Source organism: Helianthus annuus, chromosome 13 (assembly GCF_002127325.2).
Source record: "Helianthus annuus cultivar XRQ/B chromosome 13, HanXRQr2.0-SUNRISE, whole genome shotgun sequence".
NCBI lineage: Eukaryota > Viridiplantae > Streptophyta > Magnoliopsida > Asterales > Asteraceae > Helianthus > Helianthus annuus.
This window is the reverse complement of record NC_035445.2, coordinates 57,834,339-57,857,182: the sequence shown is the minus strand read 5'-3', so window position 1 is coordinate 57,857,182 and position 22,844 is coordinate 57,834,339. Positions and strand designations below refer to the sequence as shown.

At 35.1% G+C, this 22,844-nt stretch overlaps 2 protein-coding genes and 1 pseudogene across 3 annotated transcripts; 2 read left to right on the top strand and 1 right to left on the bottom strand.

The window, feature by feature from the left end:
- Positions 1 to 2,894: 2,894 nt before the first annotated feature.
- Positions 2,895 to 8,182, top strand: LOC110900872 (annotated as a pseudogene).
- A 2,037-nt stretch (positions 8,183 to 10,219) lies between these two features.
- On the top strand, positions 10,220 to 11,601 carry LOC110902690 (protein INAPERTURATE POLLEN1). Its single transcript, XM_022149160.1, has 2 exons — positions 10,220 to 10,394; positions 10,470 to 11,601. The coding sequence occupies exons 1-2, from the start codon at positions 10,379 to 10,381 to the stop codon at positions 11,309 to 11,311; spliced, it is 858 nt and encodes a 285-aa protein (XP_022004852.1). The 5' UTR covers positions 10,220 to 10,378; the 3' UTR covers positions 11,312 to 11,601.
- Positions 11,602 to 12,318: 717 nt separating this feature from the next.
- On the bottom strand, positions 12,319 to 20,082 carry LOC110897923 (DNA replication licensing factor MCM4). 2 transcript variants are annotated; one of them, XM_022144652.2, is made up of 18 exons: positions 19,923 to 20,082; positions 19,053 to 19,141; positions 18,423 to 18,977; positions 18,199 to 18,327; positions 18,054 to 18,135; positions 17,848 to 17,980; positions 17,703 to 17,774; positions 17,514 to 17,630; positions 17,319 to 17,432; positions 14,816 to 15,028; positions 14,547 to 14,645; positions 14,282 to 14,442; positions 14,077 to 14,173; positions 13,275 to 13,436; positions 13,042 to 13,201; positions 12,822 to 12,958; positions 12,675 to 12,728; positions 12,319 to 12,580 (listed from the first exon to the last, which is right to left on the bottom strand). In XM_022144652.2, exons 2-18 carry the CDS (start codon positions 19,120 to 19,122, stop codon positions 12,506 to 12,508), a joined length of 2,430 nt encoding a protein of 809 aa, XP_022000344.1. In that variant the 5' UTR covers positions 19,123 to 19,141; positions 19,923 to 20,082; the 3' UTR covers positions 12,319 to 12,505. The 2 variants fall into 2 exon arrangements, with proteins under 2 accessions (XP_022000344.1, XP_035837799.1); XM_035981906.1 differs by having other exon boundaries at positions 18,423 to 18,974.
- Between the last annotated feature and the right edge of the window lie 2,762 nt (positions 20,083 to 22,844).

The window sequence follows — 22,844 nt, the reverse complement described above, 5'->3', positions numbered from 1 at the left end:
TCAAGGAACTAAAGTACTAATTCAAAAAGGCTGACTAGTAATAGGCCTAAGGGTGAATGTTTTTGACGCCTTAAAAAATCGTTCCAAGCATTATTCAGACAGTGAACTTAAGACGACTTCTTTGATTAGAAGATTAATATTCAAACTACAGAAACTTAAACTTGACAAATGATGAAAACTCCTTCCAAAACGAATATATTTAGAAACATATGAGTACATTGACACATATCGTATGTATACTAACATCGACTTTGGAAAAGATTTCATTCATGATTCATCAATGACCCTCCGGTTAACCAAAACAAATAATAACAGATAACCTGCACCAATCAGTTTTCAAAAACTCTTTAACCAAACATACCCCTAAACGGCTAGAACCTAGTGTGTGACGATGGCAAATGGTAACCCGTTAACATGTGCGAGCTGATGTACTTGTTATTCCACTTGAAAATTAAGATATGGTATATAGCTGCTTGCACCAATCAGCATAACTTATTCACGCTTGTGTATGTGTTTTGACATACCTGAAGAAGATGAAGAGTAGCGTCATCTTTGGTGGGGAAGAAGAAACGTCCTTTTTGTTGTGTAGGGTTTCTCTTGATTATACAACTGGGATACACGCTGATGAGTTTATTTGAGGGTAATTGGGTAATTACTTAAAAAAAGGGGAAATATGTAATTGATTTTTTGGTTTGGGAAAATACGTAATAAGGAGGCTTAGGAGGGGGAAATATGTAAAAATCCCATTTATTTATTATAAAATAAATAAATAAATATCCACGAGTATATTTATTTATATAACCTTGTTTAAACTTTTATTTAGTGTTTAATATTAGCTTGAAAACGTTTAATAATTAATATAGGTATGGAATCAAAAATGCTTTTAAAATACATAAGAGTATGTAGCTTTTAAAATACATAAGAGTATGTTGATTGAAATTCAGGTCACTCTTGCATGATTCAGTTTTTCAAAATCCTTAAACTCATAACATTCACATGATCCATGTTTTTACTAAGACACCCATAAGTGGTTACTGGGATGGGGAGTTTCATATCGAATAAGTCAACCGTACCAATACCTTATCGAGTTATCAGTACTGTACCATACAAGTATTGACCGAACCTATACGGTACAGTATACGTTTTTTAATATAGTCAAATTTCGGTATTCGGGACTTTTAAAGGTACCGTACAATACCAGTACTAGCCGAATACGGTACGATATTCAGTTTTAAATGTAGTTAAGTTTTGGTATCGGTTTTATATGATATGGTACTGGTTCGATAGGATATAGTATCGATGTCATCCTTAATGGTTACTATTTACAAAACATATAACTCAAACTCTTCTCATTTTGTATAAAACCACTTAAATATCGTTTGATATTAAACACAACAAAATAACTTTTTACACACGCAACAAAAATTCAAATATTCTTTCTCCTTCAAAAGAGTTTAATGTTATTTTTGTCATCTTTTATGTATTTTTGTCAAATTTTGCAAGTAAGTTTGACCATGTTGACTTGTTTTTTTTTCAGCCGGTGGTTACAAAAATTTGCTTGTGATTGAGGCAAATTCGCTATCTCGTTATGTACATATGCTTGTGCTATTGTGAGAAACATGTCATAGTTATGAATAGGGCTGCGAACGAACCAAAAGTTCGGCGAACAGTTCGTGAACCGTTCGGCGGGAAGTTTGTTTGTGTTCGTTCGTTTATTAAACAAACGAACACGAACAGGAAATTTCGTTCGTTTAGTTAAATGAACAAACATGAACAGAGGTCGTGTTCTTTCGTTTATGTTCGTGAACGTTCGGTAACGTGTTCATTTGTGTTCGATAGTTCATTAGTGTTTTTAATTTTTGTATTTATTTAAATACTTCAAAATTTCGACAAATCAAATATCTAATAAGTGTCAATGTATTATATATTATGTTTATGAACGATTCTTTGTGTTCGTCTGTTTCTATTTGTGTTCATAAACATTATTTTGTGCTCATTTGTGTTCGTCAACGTTCGTTTTTGTCTGTTGTCTAAAATTAACAAACAAACACAAACGAACACGAACAAGTTCATTTCCTTAACAAACGAACATGAACATAAAATCTCGTTCGATAAGTGTTCGTGAACAGTTCGCGAACACGTATATTTCTTAATAAACGAACACGAACAAGGTCTTGTTCGTGTTTGTTTGGTTCGTTTGCAGCCCTAGTTATGAATAAGTTCTCCTTATTCCACCAACCTAAACCATTAACCGAGATGCTGAGCCGAATTAACTGATAACCGAGATTAACTGACAACTATGGCTAAGGTTATTTGATTAACCGATTAATCGAGTATGGTTATTATAAAAGGTGTCCCATAACCGAAAGTTAATGGAACCTTACCGAAAAAGTTAAGACATGCTTACGTCAAGATGAATGTGTGTGTCTATATATATATGTGTGTGTGTGTGTATAGGGTAGAGATCCTAAGAGAAATCCACCCTATTTGAGAAACTTAAGAAGCATTATGGACCACACATTTTCCTAAGTTTTTCGTAATATACACATACAGTTTATAAATGACTATATACATATATGTATATTGTCAAATCTTGAATTTTACATATATGTATATAGTCAGTTTTAAACTATACATCTGTTTATGTTATGAAAAGCTTAGGGAAAATGTGTGGTCCAGAATGTTTCTTAAGTTTCTCAATTAGCCTAGTGCTTCTCCACCGCCAACCACCACATAATTACCGTACTCTTGCCAGTCAGATCCAGGGCCAACCCTGAGAATTCGATTACCATCCCTACCCGGAGCCGTCAGCCGCCCCTGATCAGGCCCCTTACTGGCACTTGCTAGAAAGAAAGAAATAATTAATTTCTTTTAATATCCAAATTCCGCTGAGTTTCTGGAAAAGAAGAAATAATTAACTTCTTTTTAACATATTGAAGCCTATACATACAAACAAACAAAACCAAGAAAACTGAAAATAAAAACAAAAAATCCACATAGTCTTATGGGTTGGGTATGGTCGCTTTCTGCTCTTTGCTTCGACTGCTCCGAAGGTTTTAAGTTAAACACATCAACCAACCATCAATGATTCTCATTGGATATTAATGGCAAATGCATGTGGCTTCTTCTTCACTCCAACTATCAACATTTCTTCATCATCATCATCTATAGGTGTAATGTCACATGGTGTTGTGAGTTCATCTCCATCTGAATCTCGTCTGCAAAGGTTAGTTAAAAGTTTGTTATTGAGTAAACATGTGTGTTTAAGTTGGTGGTTTCTGGAATGTGAATTAATATAAATTTGTAGCTTTGGTGTAAATATTGTAGTGTTATTGTGTATGCATTTTGACTTTTGAGGTCAAAGTTACTAACTTTTTGGTTTGAATTTTATATATGTTTATAGGGTCAATTAATTGCATATTTGCATGTATCTTCTGGAAATGTAGAGTTGCATTTTTAAAAATTTTAATATGTTACTGGGTCAATTTGTGGATCTTCAAGACATGGGAATTATTATTACTATATGATAAAAAAGAAACACAATCAACAGTGTTTCTTTTTTATCATATAGTAATTAAAATTAGGATGGTATCGGGTATACATACCGGTCTTAAATTTATCAAATCGGTGTATTTTCGGTACCGGTTCTGCACAGGTATTCATCGGTTTTTACCCTCAAATACCGGTGTCGTACCAGTACCGACCGGTACCGAATCGTACCATGCTAGGTATATTCGGTACCGGTACCCACTTTTGGGGATTTCGGTAATGGTATTTTCGGTATCGGTTGGTACCAAGCTCATCAAATCCTGTAGCAACGCAGCAATGCAAGTAATTGCACCATTTCGATTACTTTTCATACACACAGTAAGTAAACTGTATTTCGTTTGAATGAGGTTTTATATACAAATTTACTATACCAAATCATTTTCGGTACCAATTTGGTATCAAATCCTGTAAACGAACCGGTATCGTATCGGTACCAAATTTACTATACCAAATCATTTTCGGTACCAATTTGGTACCCACCTTTTGGCATTTTCAGAATCGTTTCTTTCGGTTCGACACCGGTGTAGCACCATACCTGTATTTATTGATTTTTACCTTTAAATACCATACCGTATTGTACAGAGCATTTTCGGTGCCAGTACCTAATTTTGATGATTTTCCGGATCGGTACTTTCGCTGCCGTTACCGGTACCGAGCTCATCCATATTTTAACGTGTTAGCACCCTAATAACTAAACTGAAAACAACCGAATTTCCAACGTGGAGGACGTGTGGGTCCTATTATTATATATTAGGTTATTTAAAATCGCTTTTTTTATGACGGAGTGACTATCCTTACCACGTCTTTTTATTTCTGATTTGATATTCGGTATCTGTTTGTCGTTGCTGACACGCCTTTTGTAGTCATTGGGTTCCGCCGCAACGCGCGGACGAAAAGTAACTAGCTTTATTAATTATGTAAATCTTGTAACTAAATGGTGTTGATTTTGTCAGATTTCAATATTCTTGGATGCATGGGTCTTAAGTTTTAATTTAAATAAAGGTGTTACTGGATCCAATTGGTTAGCAGATTATTGGTGGGTCTGTTAGTTACAATAAGAAAAGAATATCTGGAGAATAAATTATGTCAATCTTTTTTTTATTTTTTATAAATAAGAGGCTTGTAAGTAAGCAAGGGGTGCAATTTGTAGTTTTGTTTAGGTGCAGCCATTGTACGAGTTTTTTTCCCAAAAGAGTGGTGGTGGAAAAAATATTTACTAAAATGAGTGATTTGAAAATTATTTACCAAAATGGGTGTTTTTTAAGTTTTTATTCCAAAATGATGATGGTGGAAAAAATATTTACCAAAATAAGTGATTTAGAAAAAAATATTTACCAAAATGAGTATTTTTATTTGTTTTATTAATTTAAACAAATATATATTGTATTTTTTGCTTTTGTTTTTTATTCAATATCACGTTTTTTTTTTCAAACAGCTCAAAATGCGTTTTATTTTACTTTTAACTAACTTATTATATCTCTTTTCTTTTTTTTTTCTTTTTAAGGTTTTTCTTTTATTTCCTTTATATTTATGTAAGTTAAATAATTTAAATATAAAGTTTTCTCTCTTCGTTATTAATTCCAAAAAATTAAAATTAACAAGAGTATTGATTTGTTAATTATTTACACAAACCAAATAGTAAATGAAATATTACCTCAAAAAAATAAAAATAAAAAGTGGGTGAGAGGTCTTTTTCTCAATAATTTCAATTTGTTATTACCTCAAAAAAATAAAAATAAAAAGTGGGTGAGAGGTCTTTCTCAATAATTTCAATTTGTTTTAACATGGTTCAATCATAAAATAAGAAAAAATTACAATAAATTATAAATATATATTTATATAATTAATGAGTTGATTGAAGAAAAAGAGTATAAAAGTGATAATAGGTTGATTGAACTAAAAAAAGAAGATTTATAATATAATTAGTTTTAAAAAATAAAGATAAACACTCATTTTGGTAAATATTTTTTAAATCACCCATTTTGGTAAATATTTTTTCCACCTACACCTATTTGGGAAAAAACTCACCATTAGGGATGAGCTCGGTACCGTCCGGTACCGGTACCGAAAATCCTCAAAAGTGGGTACCGGTACCGGTACCGAATATACCCGGTTCGGTACGGTTCAGTACCGGTACGGTACCGGTATTTGAGGGTAAAAACCGGTACCGGACCGGTACCGAAAATGCTAAAAGTCGGTACCGAATCAGTACCGAAAAAGTAGCCGTTTCGGTAAATTCGGTACCGGTACCGGTTCGATACCGGTACCGGGAACGTTTTGCTCATCCCTACCCACCATTGTACTATGTTCTTGTGTATGCATTTTGACTTTTGAGGTCAAAGTTACTAATTATTAGCTTCATACTTAATATATGCTCATAGTCAATCCATTAGGTCAATTAGTGTCATCTCTCATCTGGGAATGTAGAGTTCCATTTTTCAAAACTTATATATGTTATTGGTGTTAACTTGCTTTCATTTTGTGGATCTATTCTTCACATGGAGATTTCATTAATTTTGTCAATCTTGTAACTAACTGGTGTTGACTTAGTAACCAAAACTGGTTATTAAAAAAAAAAAAAAAACCGGTTTTTGTTTTGATGAAAAAACCGGTTCGGTTAATAACCGAAACCGGTTTTTGAAAAAAAAAAAAAACCGATTTGTACACCTCTACATGAAGGCCACTTGCTGGTATCAGAAATATAAACCATACTTCTATATTATCATTTATTGTATTTATATGTTAGATACGTATAGGCCAAAATGCGATAATCGGGTCAACTGGTATCCTTAACCATCATACCATTATTCGTTAACGGTTGCGTCAGTTAGTATTTAAATGTAAAATGATTTCTGTACTTTTGGTTGTAATCTAGTATTTGATTCCATAAAATTCTCTTCATTTTATTCTCTGCATATGATTTGATGATCTTGAATCTGTGGTTAAATGTTCTTGATATCCAACACCCGAGCATTAGTGGGCCTGTCGGTTTTCTGCAGTTGCAAATAAAAAAGAACATTTAGAGAATCATCTATGTCAATCTTGCATCAAAAGTACAAGATGTGACCACTGAAATCGAACAGGATCTATGCTTAACCAAGAGAGCGTATACACTTGTTCCATATGTATTCATGAGTTTTGTCGACTTTTTTTTAAATCTTTTTTTTTTTTTTATAAGTAACAGGCTTGTAAGCAAGGGGTGCAAGCTAGTTGGATGTGGATCAGCTGCACCTCATCTCCAGATTTCTAACGATGATCTTGCTAGAATTGTTGATACTAGTGACGAATGGATATCCGCACGAACCGGAATTCGAAACCGACGAATCCTTTCAGGTTAGCATCATTTTCCTAAAGCATCAATCAAACATGCATATACATACCATACTATGGCTATATAATCTGATGTAATCAAACCACAGGAAACGAAAGTTTGACGAGTCTGGCTGCACAAAAAGCACTTGAAATGGCAGATGTCGAACCTGGATCTTATCTTGTTGTGTACATCAACCCCAGAAGATTTATTTGGTGGTGCTCCGCAGGTTGAACCTGATGACGTGGATTAATCTTGTTTTCCTGTAACTAATATCATAACGCTTTTTTGTTCTTAGTTGTGTTATTGTTTTCTAAAATGTCCTTAGAATATCTTTGGGTTGCTTTTATCTCAAACAAGTCAAAAAAGAAAAATGAGCTATATGGGAAATGAGTCGAAAGGATTGAAAGTCGACAAAAATCTTTTTTAGTGCATACAGCCTCCTGAATCTTTTGATCTAAAGATGAAAGATCTCCGGATTATTATTGTCATAATATTGCTTTTATAATCATAATCATATGTGGGTCCGTCTGGCCCAGAGCCGGCCCAATAGAATGTTAAACCAAGATCTGGGCCTAGGGCCTCCACATTTTTGGGGCCTCCTTTTTTTTTGAAAAAGTTCGACATGTGTTTTATAGTCTGGATATTAGGTAGACTCTGACAAACCTCTGTACTTTAGCGGTAAAACTTTCACATTTTGTGTTTTGTTTTGTTTTGTTTTTTTCAAGGCCTAATAGAGAAACCCGATGTCGTTTAATTATTGAGTATTATTTTTAAAAAGATTGGGCCCTAATAGAATTTATAATCAGGCCTCAATGTTAAGTTGTTTTTGTGTTGCCCAACTCTTTTAATTTAGGGTTCCAGATGAAATAATCATTTTGTTTTTTGGTTTTTACACAATTTAGGATTTTAACAAAATAATCATTTTTTTCTACCGAAAGGGCCCCGCTAGTATCATCCGCTTAGGGCCTCCAAATAGCTTGAACCGGCTCTGGTCTGGCCCGTTTCAACTCTACTTAAGAGATAACCTTTTTGAATAGAACCTATTTAAATTTTGACCCGTCACCCTTTCTGTCATCTTGCCACCTTCGTTCAACAGCATGTTTGCATGCTACTAATTTCTTGCATTTCATGTAGGCGTGTGATAGCGAAGAGGACAGTTTATTTGGTTTTGACTTGCACAGTGATGGTGACGGCAACAGGTTTTTATAATTTCAGAAATGATGGTTTCCACTTACCGTTCACTACTAAATATTACAAAAAAAAATGTTGAACTTTTTTTTTTAATTTTATAAATCCTCCCCAATAGGCACCTACATGCTGGAATCAACAAAAAAGAAACAAATCATGAACTGGGTACCAATGGTTCAGCTCTAGGTTTCCCCCCGAACCATTCGTCTTTTTCTTGTATAAAAATGAATGGAACGGAAGTCTTCAGCAGGGGTGGACTTACCTTAAGGGAAGGGGTAGCCTCCGCTACCGTTTGGCGCTCCGGCGGTAGTGTAAATTTTGGAAAAAATTGACCTTTTTTTTATTTCGTTACCGTTTTTTTATAAAACGTTACCGCTACGAAGATTTTCTAGATCCGCCACTGGTCTTCAGGTTTGCTGTTAGCGTTGTGCCTCAGACCATTGAGGCTTCACTAGCCAAGGCTGGTCTTGACCGTTCAGATATTGACTGGTTACTGCTTCATCAGGTAAACCAAAACTTTATTGTGGGCCCCACCCACGGCTCTTTATTATAAGGCTGGAGGGTGTGGTATAAAGCCCCTAGGGGCTTTATCACGCCGCATCAGCGCCATGTCACATACGGAGCATTAAAGCTCATCCCTTTAACTTGCATGTAATGGTTTAAAGCCCCTTTAAAGCTCCCTATTAAACAAAATACAAAAAAAAATAAATAAAGAGAAAAAGATTTGATTGGTTGAAAAGAATGGGCCCCACCTGCTTTTCCCTTTAACGCTCGTTACTGCAATGGCGGAGCATCTATGGCGCCCCCCATTTGGCACGCAGGGGATGGGGTGGGGGCGCTATAGGGCGCTAACGAGTCTAATGTGGCCAAGGGCGCTATACCACACCCCCTGGCCTAAATCATACACGACAAAATGAGTGGGTTGGGTAACAGGTCAAAAACGGATTTAGGATTTGCAAAAATTATATTATTTCAGTAATAATCTACTTTCCGAATAAAATGGTTTAGGAAGCTAAATGGATTAACAATTAATGTGGACTTTCGACCCATTTGACCCGAATCAGGCTGTAACAAACTTCATCCAAAAGGGTGTTAATGTAATTTAATGTGCAGGCGAACCAGAGGATCATTGATGGAGTAGCAACAAGACTAGAAGTCCCAAAAGATAGAGTAATAACAAATTTGGCCAATTATGGCAACACAAGTGCGGCTTCAATACCGTTGGCACTAGACGAAGCGGGAAAGTCAAACAAGGTCAAACCATAGCGGCTGCTGGTTTCGGTGCTGGTCTTACATGGGGCTCTGCTATCCTGAGATGGGGTTAGATTTGTCTTTTAGGCCATTGTATTCAACGGAAAAAAAACTGTGTTGTACATTGTATCTCTCAATTTCTTAATTTTGTTTTAAATCCTCTTTTTTGATGATGATAATCACACATTAAATTACAAACCCGAAACAACTTTCGTGTTTCCAGTAAACAAATCTTGGAACCATTTCAATTAACTTCTCCCTCATTTTTCGCACTTCGCTCTGCCGAATCCCCTTCAAAACCTCCAACACACTCACCCCTTTGGACACCGAATCGTCACCGACAACTCATTGTATTCGTCTTCCAGTAAATGCCATCTGTACTGCTTTTTCGTCGATAAATCCTCGAACAAAACAGGTATGCAACCCACAAGAATACCATCAAACGTTGTATTACATTACAAAGAATACCCACAAGTTATATTTGTTTATGTATTTTTAAATAGTTAAACAAAGTAAACGGGTCAAACCGTGAACGCAGGTCAACTGACATGATCCATTCAGCTAAACATGTCTATAAGATTTAATCCGAACCCATTTATTCTAAACGTAAACCTTCAAAATTCACACCCTACATGAAATATATATATAACTATATATACACTACCAAGAATTTATATTCATGAAAGTATCCCTACAATTAAAACATGATATTCAGAGTAAACCAATTTTTTTATAGTCATAAACTATGGTGTTACATTATCCGATTATCACTGAATAAATAAATTAACAATATTTTAAATAACTTTATTTCGAAATTCACTTTTTCTTTTCAAGAAAAGTATTCTTAACCGTTATCAACTATCCTATAAACTTTCTTTTAAACAATAACAATTCTTTTAATTATTCAAACTTTTTCCCTAAATAAATTTTCAGTCAACTCCAACTGTGATCATCACTTCTAACATTAAATCTTCACAACACTTGAATCAAGAATTTAATTTTCTGCAACAATCTTTGTTTCATCATCTTCCCCAACAAGACAAACCCTCAAATCTTCATCTTTTTTCCCCCAAAAAGATGTTCAAATCTTTATGTAAGTCTCTTCATTCCAATCTTTATGAATTTTACGTAATTTCATGCAACTAACTTTCTTGATTTCCCCATGCAGCACGTAACAAACCACCAACCGGCCACCATACTTTCAACAACTACTACACCAACTGGATAACCACCATGAAAACCACCCATCTCCCCAATCTCCGCCACCACATGTCCGCCTCCACCCCCACCCTCCTCTCCGCCCACGTTGAAATCCTCCACCACCACTTCAAATCCTACTACCACGCCCTCGACCTCGCCGCCTCAGCCGACGTCTCCCAAATCCTCTTCCCCTCCTCCCACCGCAACCCCCTCGAACTCCCCTTCCTTTGGCTCGGTGACCTCCACCCCTATCTCTTCACCAACCTCATCCGATCATACCTCATTCAACACGATAGTTCTTCGGTTATCGACCCTGAAAACGACGAATATGATAGAGGGAATGGAGATCATGAAGTGGGAAGTGAAAGTGGACGTGAAAGTGAAGAGGGTATGGAGGAAATTGAAGTGGGGGAGTCTTGTGAGTTTTTGAAGAAACAATGGCCGTTGATGAATGCATGGAAGGTTCAGTCTAGTAAATTAACGGCTAGGATTGATCAGATAGAGCGCGGGTTGAGGTTGATGGTGCCGGCGTTGATGGATAGGGTTAGGAAGGCTCAGGCGGGGTTTGTGGCGAAAGTGGGGTCCGGGGAGGCGACGGCGGCAGTGGCGGCAGCAGAGATGGAGGAGGAGATGGTGGGGATTGTGATGGATGCTAATAGGTTGAGGAAAGATGTTATATCTGAGATTGTGAGTGTGAGTAGTGTGTATCAAGGTGCTTTGTTTCTTGAAGGGTTGGCCCAATTTCTTGTTGGGATTAGAGATGAGAAGATGTTGTTGGAGTTTAAGAAGTGTAAAAGATTGATGAAATGATGATGATGGGGATATTGTTGTAAAGATCAAAGCTTGATGATCTTTGGGGATAAAGTTCAAGAATCAAGATTAGGGTTTCATCAAGTGTTTGTAATTAATGTTTGTTTGTTTGTTTTAGTGGTTTTGGGGGTGGGAAGTTGTTGCAGGAAATGTAAGTCATTGATCAAATGAAGTTTGATTGATGATGATCTTGTAAAGATCAAAGCTTGATGATCTTTGGGGATGTGTTTCAAGAATCAAGATTAGGGTTTCATCAAGTGTTTGTAATTAATGTTTGTTTGTTTGTTTTAGTGGTTTTGGAGATTTTTGATTGCTATCAACTCAAAATGTTGGAATTTGGGTGCATTTTTTGAAGTATCAAATATAAAGTTTTGATATTTTAAATTGATATATGTTGTAGTCTACAAAGTTTTCAAGTTGATGATGTTTGATGGTATTATAAAAATGGGTGATTTTTTTATTGTCTTTTCTAGTTAAAAACGTTTACAATGATATTTTAAAAACTTACCTGATAATCCAATCTTTATTAAAATTTCGGTTATGTTTATGGAATGTTAATTGAGGATATGAATAATTGAGAAACGTTTACATGGGGTGAAGTGTCTTTAGATGTGTAATATGCATTTGATCCAAACTGTAAACGTGTTGCCCGAGATCTATGGACGTAGTTTTTAAAAGACTTAGTTTTGCTATTCAAAAAGGGGTAGCGGCGCAGCTTGTTGTCCATTTACCAACTATCTCGATGTAAATTCATGTTTCTATTGTGACTATTATGTGTCAACATATCAAAACCTGTGTGAATTCCGGTAATTATATGATTTTTAACTTTTTTATCTCATTTAAATTTTCAACAAGATTCACAAATAATCTCTTTTATCTCATTTAAATTTTCAACAACATTCACAAATGATCTCATAGAGATCCAAATGAAAACTTTAGACCAACCCCCACCCCATTTTCTAAGAACCAAAAGAACCCAGCCAAAGGCCATTGTGCTTAAACCAAAATGCAAACAATAAAAAAGTTTGTACTACCAGCTGCCTCCTCAGGTATCATTAAAGTGACCAAATGTTACTCACGTTATAATGTCCTTCAACATATAACCAAAAATACACATAAAGTTGTACTAGTCTTGATGGTAATAAGCATACCATCTCTAGAATTCGTGCCCGCTTCTTCTACCTTTCTCATGCTTCACACTCTTTTTACAGTGTCACCATGAACAACCACAAATCCCTCACTTGCAAGAGTACCAAGCGCGTTTCGCAACTGACAGTTAAAAACAAATCATTAAAAGATGTCATCTCTATTCTGTAAAAGATGCATTGGAATGTTGAAAATAGTTATTGCATGGGAAACTTACATCGGTAAGATGTAACTCAGCATTAATGCTTCGCTGCTTCAACTCTTCAAGCAACTGCAGAGTAATTACAGTTCTCATAAGAATTGTAACAATAATAATATTTATAGTTATAGAAACGTTAACTGATATAAAGGAAAAAAGGTGCACCTCTGGCATACGAGTAGATGGACCTCCGGGTTGCAGCTTTTCCATAATAATATTGCGAGTCAAGCCTACCAAATTGTCCCTTCTCATTCTTTCACTTGCAGACACACCAGTAGTTATCAGGTCCATGTCGATGGTTCCTGTTAACAAAACATACATATTTGTCAGCCCAATAAGGTAATTTAATCACTAAAACATGTTTTTTGAAGAGATGAGTGGTTACCAGTGGCATGATCTGTTGCAGACTGCTGTAGTGCAACTTCCAGAAGCCTAAAAGCCTCCACCACATCATCTTTCCCAACCGAATTTGAAAAGCGAATTCGGGCCAGGGCCTCACTGAGGCGTATAAGACTTTCAATTTGTCTAGGAGTAGCCGTTATCACCTGTTGATTTAAAATATAGTTAGATGACTTCGAACCTGTTATGGCAAATAAAAAAAAAAATTGTAACGAGAACCTTTTTGCTACTTCCTGGAAAATTTCCTCTTCTTCTCATTTCAACATAGCCACGTGTCAACTCTTCAGCAGCTTCTTCAGACAACTCTGGGTGTATGTTTTTTCTGGCGTAACTCAAATAAGCCATCAAAGTTGGGAGGTCAATCACTTGCTGCTCAGAATTCTGCAACCAAAAGTCAAGACAAATGAATGGGCTGCAAACGAACCGAACGAACACGAACAAGACATTGTTTGTGTTCGTTTGTTAGAAAATATATGTGTCCACGAACCGTTCACGAACACTTATCGAACGAGATTTTATGTTCGTGTTTGTTTGTTAAGGAAATGAACTTGTTCGTGTTCGTTTGTGTTTGTTTGTTAATTTTAGGCAACGAACAAAAACAACGTTGACGAACACAAATGAGCACAAACTAATTTCATGAACACAAATGGAAACAAACGAACACAAATAATCGTTCATGATCAAAATATATAATACACTGACACTTATTAAAAATTTTATTTGTCGGAATTTTCAAGTATTTAAATAAATATAAACACTAAAAACATTAATGATCTATCGAACACAAACGAACACGTTACCGAACGTTCACGAACATAAACGAACGAACCTGACCTATGTTCATGTTTGTTCGTTTGACTAAACGAACGAAATTTCTCGTGTTCGTTTGTTTAATAAACGAACGAACACAAACGAACTTCCCGCCGAATGGTTCACAAACTGTTCGCCGAACGTTTGGTTCGTTTACAAATGATAACTACTTCACCATATAAATATAAAAAAACAAACAAACAAACAAAACCTCGGGATTTTCAAAATGCAGTGCAACTATATGTTTTGCAAGGCGCCTATCTGTCTGCTCATCAGCTTTGTCGAGGATTAAATATATCAAATCGAACCTGTAAAAACATCAAGTTGATCAGAAATCATCATCATAAAGTTACGTGTAAAAAGAAAGCTATTTCTTTCACATGAAAACAGAAGTGGAAATTATGTTGTTAACCTACCTAGAGAGCAGTGTAGGGGGGAGATGTATGTTGTCAATGACAGACAAACGAGGATTATATCGAGAACCACTTGGATTTGCACAGGCCAAAACTGAAGTTCTTGCATTTAAAGAAGCAATAATCCCTGCTTTTGCTATTGACACAGTTTGTTGTTCCATAACCTACAAGAAGGATCAAATGCCAGTATACATACATAATACTCTATAATTAATAAATAAAAGATCTTGTTTGTAGTAGAAGGAAGAATAAAGAATACATATTGCACCTCATGTAGCATGCTCCTTGCATTTTCAGACATTTTATCAAATTCATCGATACAACAGATGCCTCTGTCACTAAGAACCAAGGCCCCGCTCTCCAAAACCTATAAATCAGCTCTATAGGTAAGTCCAAAAGCACCATACAGGTCAACGGTTGAGTCTCATATGATGTATCTTTATTTTTTAAATATTAACACAAACATTTTAAAATATTGGACAAAACTTGTTATAGGTCAACCATACTAAAAAAACAGCCTTTTTGACCCCGACATACCGTTTCACCAGTTTCAGGATCTTTGGCGACATAAGCAGTCAATCCAACAGCCGAGCTCCCTCTTCCACTGGTGTAGATACCACGGGGTGCTAATTTGTGTATGTACTGAAGAAGCTGCGATTTGCTGGTTCCAGGATCACCAACTAGAAGAATATTAATGTCTCCCCTGAAACTAGCCCCAGATTCCAGCGTCAACGCACTCCCACCAAAAAGCTACAACACTCGCAGAAATAAATAATAATGTTAATAATACATTTCCAAATTACATATTTACTACTTATTACACTTAAGGGACCAGATAATAGGGGTGTTCATGGTTCGGTTTAAAACCGTGAAACTGGTCATTTCGGTTGGTCGGTATCATATATTCCAAACCATAGTTAACGGTTTGGTTTGCGGTTTATGCCGAAAACCAACTGTATAAAAGCTGACCAGATCATAAGTTTAAGCATAATTTAAAACTTTAAATATTTCACATTAGATAGATTTTAATAATTTACTTTAAACTTGCTAGTCTTGACTTCTGCTAGGTATTAGTTCTTCATATGTTTATACCTTTATTTTTAGAACTTCTATGTTTATTAAATACAACCTTTGATGACTTTTATTCTATCTGTTTATAGACAAATTTTAAATGGATATCTTCTCAACTGAATAACTAATCTGTTGTTTTGATTCATTTGCCAAAGTTTCATTCTATGTTTCATAATGCAGTAGTGAATTTTTGTTAGGAATAAACAGTGATATTTTGACTGCATGATTAATCATTAATGTCATACATGCCTGGCAAATGGGTCGGCTCGGGTGGGTTTGGGTTGCGGTCAGAACGGTTCGGGTCAAAACAGGTCCGGGTCAAAACGGGTCAATTAAACAAATGGGTTGCTTTGGTTCGGGTCAGAATGGGTTTGGGTCACAATGGGTTCAGGTCAGAACGGGTTTGGGTCAAAACGGGTTTCGGGTTGGGTCGGGTCGGTTTAAACAACGGCTTTTTTTAGAAGAAAGCTTGTAACAATAGTTGAACCATCTTTACTTCTTCATATACAAGTACATATATAGACAAACAATCATATACATACGTATATCTATAAACATATGTTATATATATTTGGCTGATTTATATTAGGAACTGAGTTATTTACAGAGAAAAATATAATTTTATAATTTAATATTTCTTTTTCTAAAACGACCCGACCCGTTTTGATCCAAACCCGTTCTGGCCCGGTATGCCACTCAACCCGCCCCGCCCGTTTTTCTAGCCCTAATGTTATCTAACCAGGTGGACACGACCAGTGTGTCACCTCTAGACCCCATAATTCTAGCTTTAGGGGGCAAACCCAGGAAGCCATAGGTGTAGATGGGTTACTTGTCGCCTACGCATAAAACATCATATTTATGGTATCGTTCAAAATGCATTTGGTGGACCTTTATGTATTAAGTTTTACTATACATTTTTAGTTAATTTTGTTATTTTACCCCTTAACGAACCAGAATCAATTCATTCATAAGCAAATGGGCACCTCTAGTGGCAAATGTTGGGGGGATTATTTTCACCATACTATTCTTTATAAATAGATTTTTAACTAAGAGATTTTTTTTAACTGAATTATAATTTGACTTGTAGGAGTGATGCATCCAAGAGACAAACGAAAAGATTGGTGAATGAACTCAAAAGGTCAGCTGAATATGCAGAGGACAAGTTAGAAAACATAGAAGATCAAGCGAAACGCGTGTTGCATAGTTCAGACCATATTGCTGACTCGTTATCATCTATCGATGTCTAAACACAACAACTTGCCCAAACATCAAAGAACGTTGAAGAACGTGTTAGTGTTGTGTTAGAGCGTTCACAGTCGGTTTATGAGCAGTCGCTGAAAATAGCAGACTCTCAAACGGAGCTGCAAAACGGACAAATAAATATGAATGTGAGGCTGGATGAAGGAATGACAATGCTCAATGCATCGACGAATAACTTGGGTGAAAAAAATGAGTAACTTAAAGAATGAAGCTGTTGAAATAGAGAAAGAAATCGGTAAAGTTGGAGACGCGATGTTATGAAGATGGATACGTTACAAAATAAAGCTAATGATATTGAAAACGTAGCAGAAACTTCTTTAAACCGACAAAACAACTTCTTGAAAGCCAGAGACAATTTCAGGAGGTTCTTAGAGAAGTGACAACTTTTCAATCGCAAGCACTCAAAGAAAGCAGGTAACATGACAACGCGTTTTGACCTGTTACCTAACCCGAAACTCATACACATACATACAAAAGCATGTGTATTTTTTACAGACCTATAATTATCAGAAGCAATTAGAGTAATAAAGTTAAGTCATTATTTCTTATTTTAAATTCATTTTATTACCGGAACTCAAACCGTGGAAGCAAACTTTTGGTTTCAATTTTCAATGATTTGGTTTTCGGTGATCAAAAACTGTGACTAACGGTTTGGTTCACAGTTTGACCTAAAAACAGGACCGTGAACACCCCTACCCGATATACATACCTGGCAAAGAAGTCCTTTCTTCACATCATCTAACTCCCATATGTTTGGTGCCAACGACCTGGTAAGCAACTCATAAATATCACTTCGTTTTGATAGTTCCTTCAGTTTCTCCACCTGCGGTTACACATAGATATTTGAGCAATATGTAAATCATGAATCAGCTAGTTGAGTTTATAAGAAGTTTAACATCATTGCCTGTTCTTCGTAATCCATTGGTGTTCCTTGATCATCTTGACTAGGGCTCTGTTCAGTTTCAGTTGGATCCATTCTTGACTTGTCTGTCTTCTTTATGTGAAGACAATCGATGTAAGTCTGAAAATGAAAACGTAGAAATTATAGAAACAATATTGAACACGAGAGGTTAAATAATGAATGAACATTTACCTTGAATAAAGATTTGACAGTCCTTTGAGTTTGGCCAACTCTCACAGTCATGGCCCGGTATATCCCTGTGATCTTTTGAACAAAAACAATAATTCAGATGTCAAGCAGAGTAACTAAAAAACAAACATGTTGGGTGTAATCTTACCTCAACCCGGTCACCGGGTTTTGCTGCATCGACTAATTTGTCATGCATGAGCAAGCTGACCGTATGAGGCGTACCCCCTTCAGGAATTTCATCAGGTGTCTCCTGGACTCTTACAACTTGTTTATCAGCAAACCTGTTGTGTCAAAATGTAGACATTTTTAAGCAACTTATATGGTTGAAACTGATGGTGCTTGCAAGATACATACCTGCATCTGTTGTGAACTAATGTCATTGAGTTCTTTGTTTTACATTCTTCCTTCATACACATAGTTGGTTCACTGATTCGTCCTAAGAATATATAAAAAATTATACACTATCTGAATGACACGAGTGCATTGGGCGTAAGGTTACCTTTATCTACGACAATTGGATCTGAGAAATGGCCACAAACTAGACACCTGAAAACTGCTTCCCTGATTTCAGGAATGATGGAACTGCATCTAATGACCATTCCCTTCAATGATACCATCTTCTCAATATCTGGTAATGAATTAAATAATAAGCAAAAAGACCTTCAATGTTCTCAACAGAAAGAAAGGTTTAATAATAAAGTTAAAACGAAGGAAGGAACGAACCAGATGGGTTGAGATTCCTCATGGAAGTAGAGGATTTGAGATTAAAAATCCTGGCCTGTATATGCTTCTCAAACAAGGGGTTGATTCTACTAACCATATCCATGAGCACAATATCAAAAATGGCAAGAACTTCTAGGGGATACCGAACCATCTTGGTATAGAGGTCGTTATCATAGTCAAAGACATCATTGGCATCCACATCCAAAGACTCCCCACCCATCTCAATCGCATGATTGATAGCCTTCATGTATTTCCCCTCCACCTCATCCTGCTGCTGCGAAGAACAACGGAAGTTCCTCAAAAACATCAAGATAGCGGCGTTCACATCTTGGACGCTGATGCTTGTTCCCCAAACAAACATAGAGGGTTGGGCATCAGGCTCTGCACCACCTTCAGATGAGGGCGGCCCTGGAGAAGAAGCGTCAGGTGTGGAGGCGGCGAAGCGGGAATGTGATTGAGGCGTCCGACCACGCTTCCGATTGGTGTTTGGAGAGGAAAATGTGTTTCCGATTGGACTTGAGTCAAGAGGTGATGAAGGTGCTTCTGCTTCTGCTGCTGTAAGTAAAATTATTATTATTAACTCAACCAAAATAAGAAGGCCAGCTAAACACATAGTAGATAGAGAATTACCGGCGTCAGGAGTACTGCGGCTACGGGTGTTGCGGCGGCCAGGAGTTCTGCGGCTAGGAGTATCAGCCATGTTGAGTTTGGGCGGGAGTCTGTAGAAATCTATGGTATCAACAGCTTATAAAACAAACATAAACTGAACACAAAAAGTAGCGACAAAGCGGTGACAAATCTTTATTATTAACCCCAGCCAAAACCCTAGATCTTACATACAGTAAGATCTTATGAACAACACAGGTCTAGATTCGACTGATTGTTTTTTAACTTCTGCAAGCTACTGAAATAATAAGCATGAATAACAATAAAAAAAATCAGCAAACTAACACCAAAATTCAGCTAAGTAACACCAAAAATTAAGTAAAGTAACACCAAAATTCAGCAAACTAAAACCAAAATTCAGCAAAGTTCAGCAAACTAGCACCAAAATTCAGCAAACTAACACCAAAAATTCAGACTACTAACACCAAATTTCAGCAAACTAACACCAAAATTCAGCAAACAAACACCAAAAATTCAACAAACTAGCACCAAATTTCTGAAAATTAACAACCAAAAAAAACGAAAATAACCTACTGTTGTTTTAGTAAATTAATTGAATCAATACAATAAATATGAATCAAAACAATATTTTAAGCTTCCATTAACTATGAATTTAAACAAACCTACTGTTGTTGTTTTAATACTTATCATCGCTTCAAGATGTGTATCAATGAATAATATCTCCATTAATTTACTATCTTCTATTAAATATGAATCAATTCAATATCTCTAATTTCATATCACTGATTTATCGAACCGAATGAATAAATCTGAAACAATACAATATGCCAGGTCTCTTAAAACCAAACAAGACGATTAAAGCAAACAACTAACCTCGAATCTGAGAGACGTTGTCGAGGGAGAGGCGGCCAGGAGTTTACGTAACACTGAACCTGATTTTCCTCTAAACCAATATCTTTTAATTATCAAAAGGTGGGAGGGTGGTGGCTGGTGAGGATAAGGGGTGGAGAGGTGAGCATATGGGGAAATGAGGGGTGTGGAGACTTTTGGCGGGGAATATTGGCGCCAAAATGACTGACGGGTAGGGCATAATGTTGTACTGGGCTTATGTTGCTGTTTGGGCTCAAGTCTTTGTTCGTGGGCTGTATGTAATGCATTTTATTGGTTCATGGATTTTATATGGTCTCATTTTACAGTCTTTGACACCAAAAAAAGGATGAGGGTATGTAGTACAATTAGAATAGATCAAAACTATTAAATCAAAGCCTTTAACCAACTAAATAAAAAAAAAATCGAATATAGTTGGAACAAAAAAATGACCAAATCAGATGAAAAAATAAAAAATTTCACGATATTTTTATGATGATAAATATGATGGCATGTGTGTTGAACGCCTGAACAAAATTGCACATATGCTCATAGGGTTGAGATCCTGTACAAACAGTGCTAATTATAAGAACCGTAAGAACAGATCTGAACCATTGTTAATTTAAATCAAGGGTTGATATTGATTATAAATAAAACTCTTATAATTAAAAATTACTACTAACAAATTAGGGGTAATTTTGTAAAATTGCTAGTCATTTGACCATTTTCTATTAAATACAAATTCCACCAAGGTTTTTTAAACTAAAATAACTTTTATATACTTCATTATTTTTTTTAAAAATATATACCATAAAATCAAGTATTTTTTTATCTTTAATATGAGTACCATATTGCTATACCTTTTTGTATTTATAAAAGTGTTTTTTAAAAAAAGTTAACAAAAGGTGTTTTATATTTGTGCTAATAAGGTGTTGATTATGTGTTAATTACAAAATAATACAAACAAACACCAAAAGTAGATATAATCAGCACATCTGGTGTGCTGATAATGGAGAACGATTGAAGATGTTGTGCTAATGTCGTTTATGTTGATAATGGGGAACGATTCGAGGACGATGTGCTGATAATGAAGAACGATTAATGATGTTGTGCTAATTATATAGTGTTGTGCTGATTATATTTTTTGTAATTATTTTTAATTAGTTATAAATAAATATGGTCAAAAAGTCTAAATTACCCCTAAACTAATTTTTTATTGATGGACACTTGTCAATTATGTATTGGTTCTTATGGTTCTTACAAACTTAAGTGTTTGTATTTGATCCCATTCCTATGCTCATATACAAGATTGTCAAACTCTTAAATCAAACACAAGAATACAAATGACATATAATGTCGATACTATAGTCATACCATACATCAACCGTGCCTACTTTTTTTTATAGCACATCACATTTTTTTCTACTTTTTTAACAATTTAAATTAAAGCAAATACGTCTTTGACGGGATCAAACCCTTGACCTTAAGGGGAGCAACACCTTACTCTAATGATTTTGCCAATTAAATGCAACCACCTAATAATAAGAGTAATTAAATATTAGTTTAAAAAAAATTAACATAGACATTAGATTAAACTCACCCACATACCCACCTACTCTCTGTGTCCATCTACTCTCTGTGTCTTCTCTTTGAGCCTACTAACCAAAAACGCCACCACCGTTGCTACAATTTCGGTTGGAAATTTGTCCACAGTTTGTTTCTACTCTTCTTTTTTGTGCAAGTACCCTAGCAATGAGGGTCAGTCTACAAACATTAATTCTGGTATATATCAGTAATAGTTGAAATTTTAGTGCCCTGGGAAAATGGACTTCTGCCAGGAGTACGGTTGCTCACTCCTGGGGCCGGCCTTGTGTTCTCGAGTCAAGTTAATATACAAGTTATTTCATGTTTTATTTATTGTACAAGTGAGTCGTTAGTTATTTCAATGTAATAAAAAGCTGCTCCATCAAAGTAAGTCCAAAACATCTCCATATTGCCACCACTCTCTTAATTCTTGATTAAGCACATATCACTTTACATCAAACTATTTTTCTTCAATTTAATCTTCTATACTATATAATAAAGTAAATCATATAGGAGACACGTTGCACTCTATGAGGTAATCTCAATTATTTTTTATCGCCTAAATAAATAGATGTAGATAATAGCTGTTAATAAGATTCAATTAAAAAATATATTATTTTAATCCATAAAATTTATCTTTATATCTTTTACTCTAAATAAATAAATATAAATAATATTTATTAATAAGATTCAAATAAAAAAACATATTATTTTAATCCATTAATTTTATTTTTTTATCTTTTACTATTTTGTTTTCCGTTTATATTTATCATGTCTTTGCTTTTTAGTAGGGATTAACAAAATTGAATTATACTAACATAAGCATAAATAAATCATAGCTTCTACTAACGTTTTAGACTTTTAATGTAAAAATATAAGTGAAAATACAAATAATAATAATAATAATCTATAACAAAAATGTAAAAATATAAATAAAAATACAAGTAATAATAACCTATAACAAAATAGTTTATGTTAATACTCTAACAATCTATAATATATATAGTCATTTATAATAAAGTGTTGAGTTCATTTTAAAACTTTAAATAATTGCAAAACTTTTAGAACTCTTAAGAAACAATCAGTTTATTTACACAATAGATTTTAAGAACTATATGACATGTTATTTACATCAATATTTAAAAAAAAACATTTATTCAACATGTATAATACACGGGTCACTAATCTAGTTCTAATATAAATCAAATTTCAAAGATTCAAGAGAAGACAAAAGAAAATAAATACTCTTATATGATTTGTCATTGTAAACTTGCATCGATTTGCAAGCACGCCATGGCCGGTCCAACAATTTTGGAGGCCCTAAGAGAAATATAAAGCTAAGGC

What these genes read in the sequence shown, in the direction of transcription:
- LOC110897923 (XM_022144652.2), bottom strand. Translation starts at nt 19,122, where the DNA reads ATGGCTGATACTCCTAGCCGCAGAACTCCTGGCCGCCGCAACACCCGT. An exon ending in CCGCAGTACTCCTGACGCCG is followed by an intron (nt 18,978 to 19,052) that starts GTAATTCTCTAT and finishes TTTTACTTACAG; the next exon opens with CAGCAGAAGCAGAAGCACCT. An exon ending in TGCATTTTGAAAATCCCGAG is followed by an intron (nt 13,437 to 14,076) that starts GTTTTGTTTGTT and finishes TTTTGGTTGCAG; the next exon opens with AATTCTGAGCAGCAAGTGAT.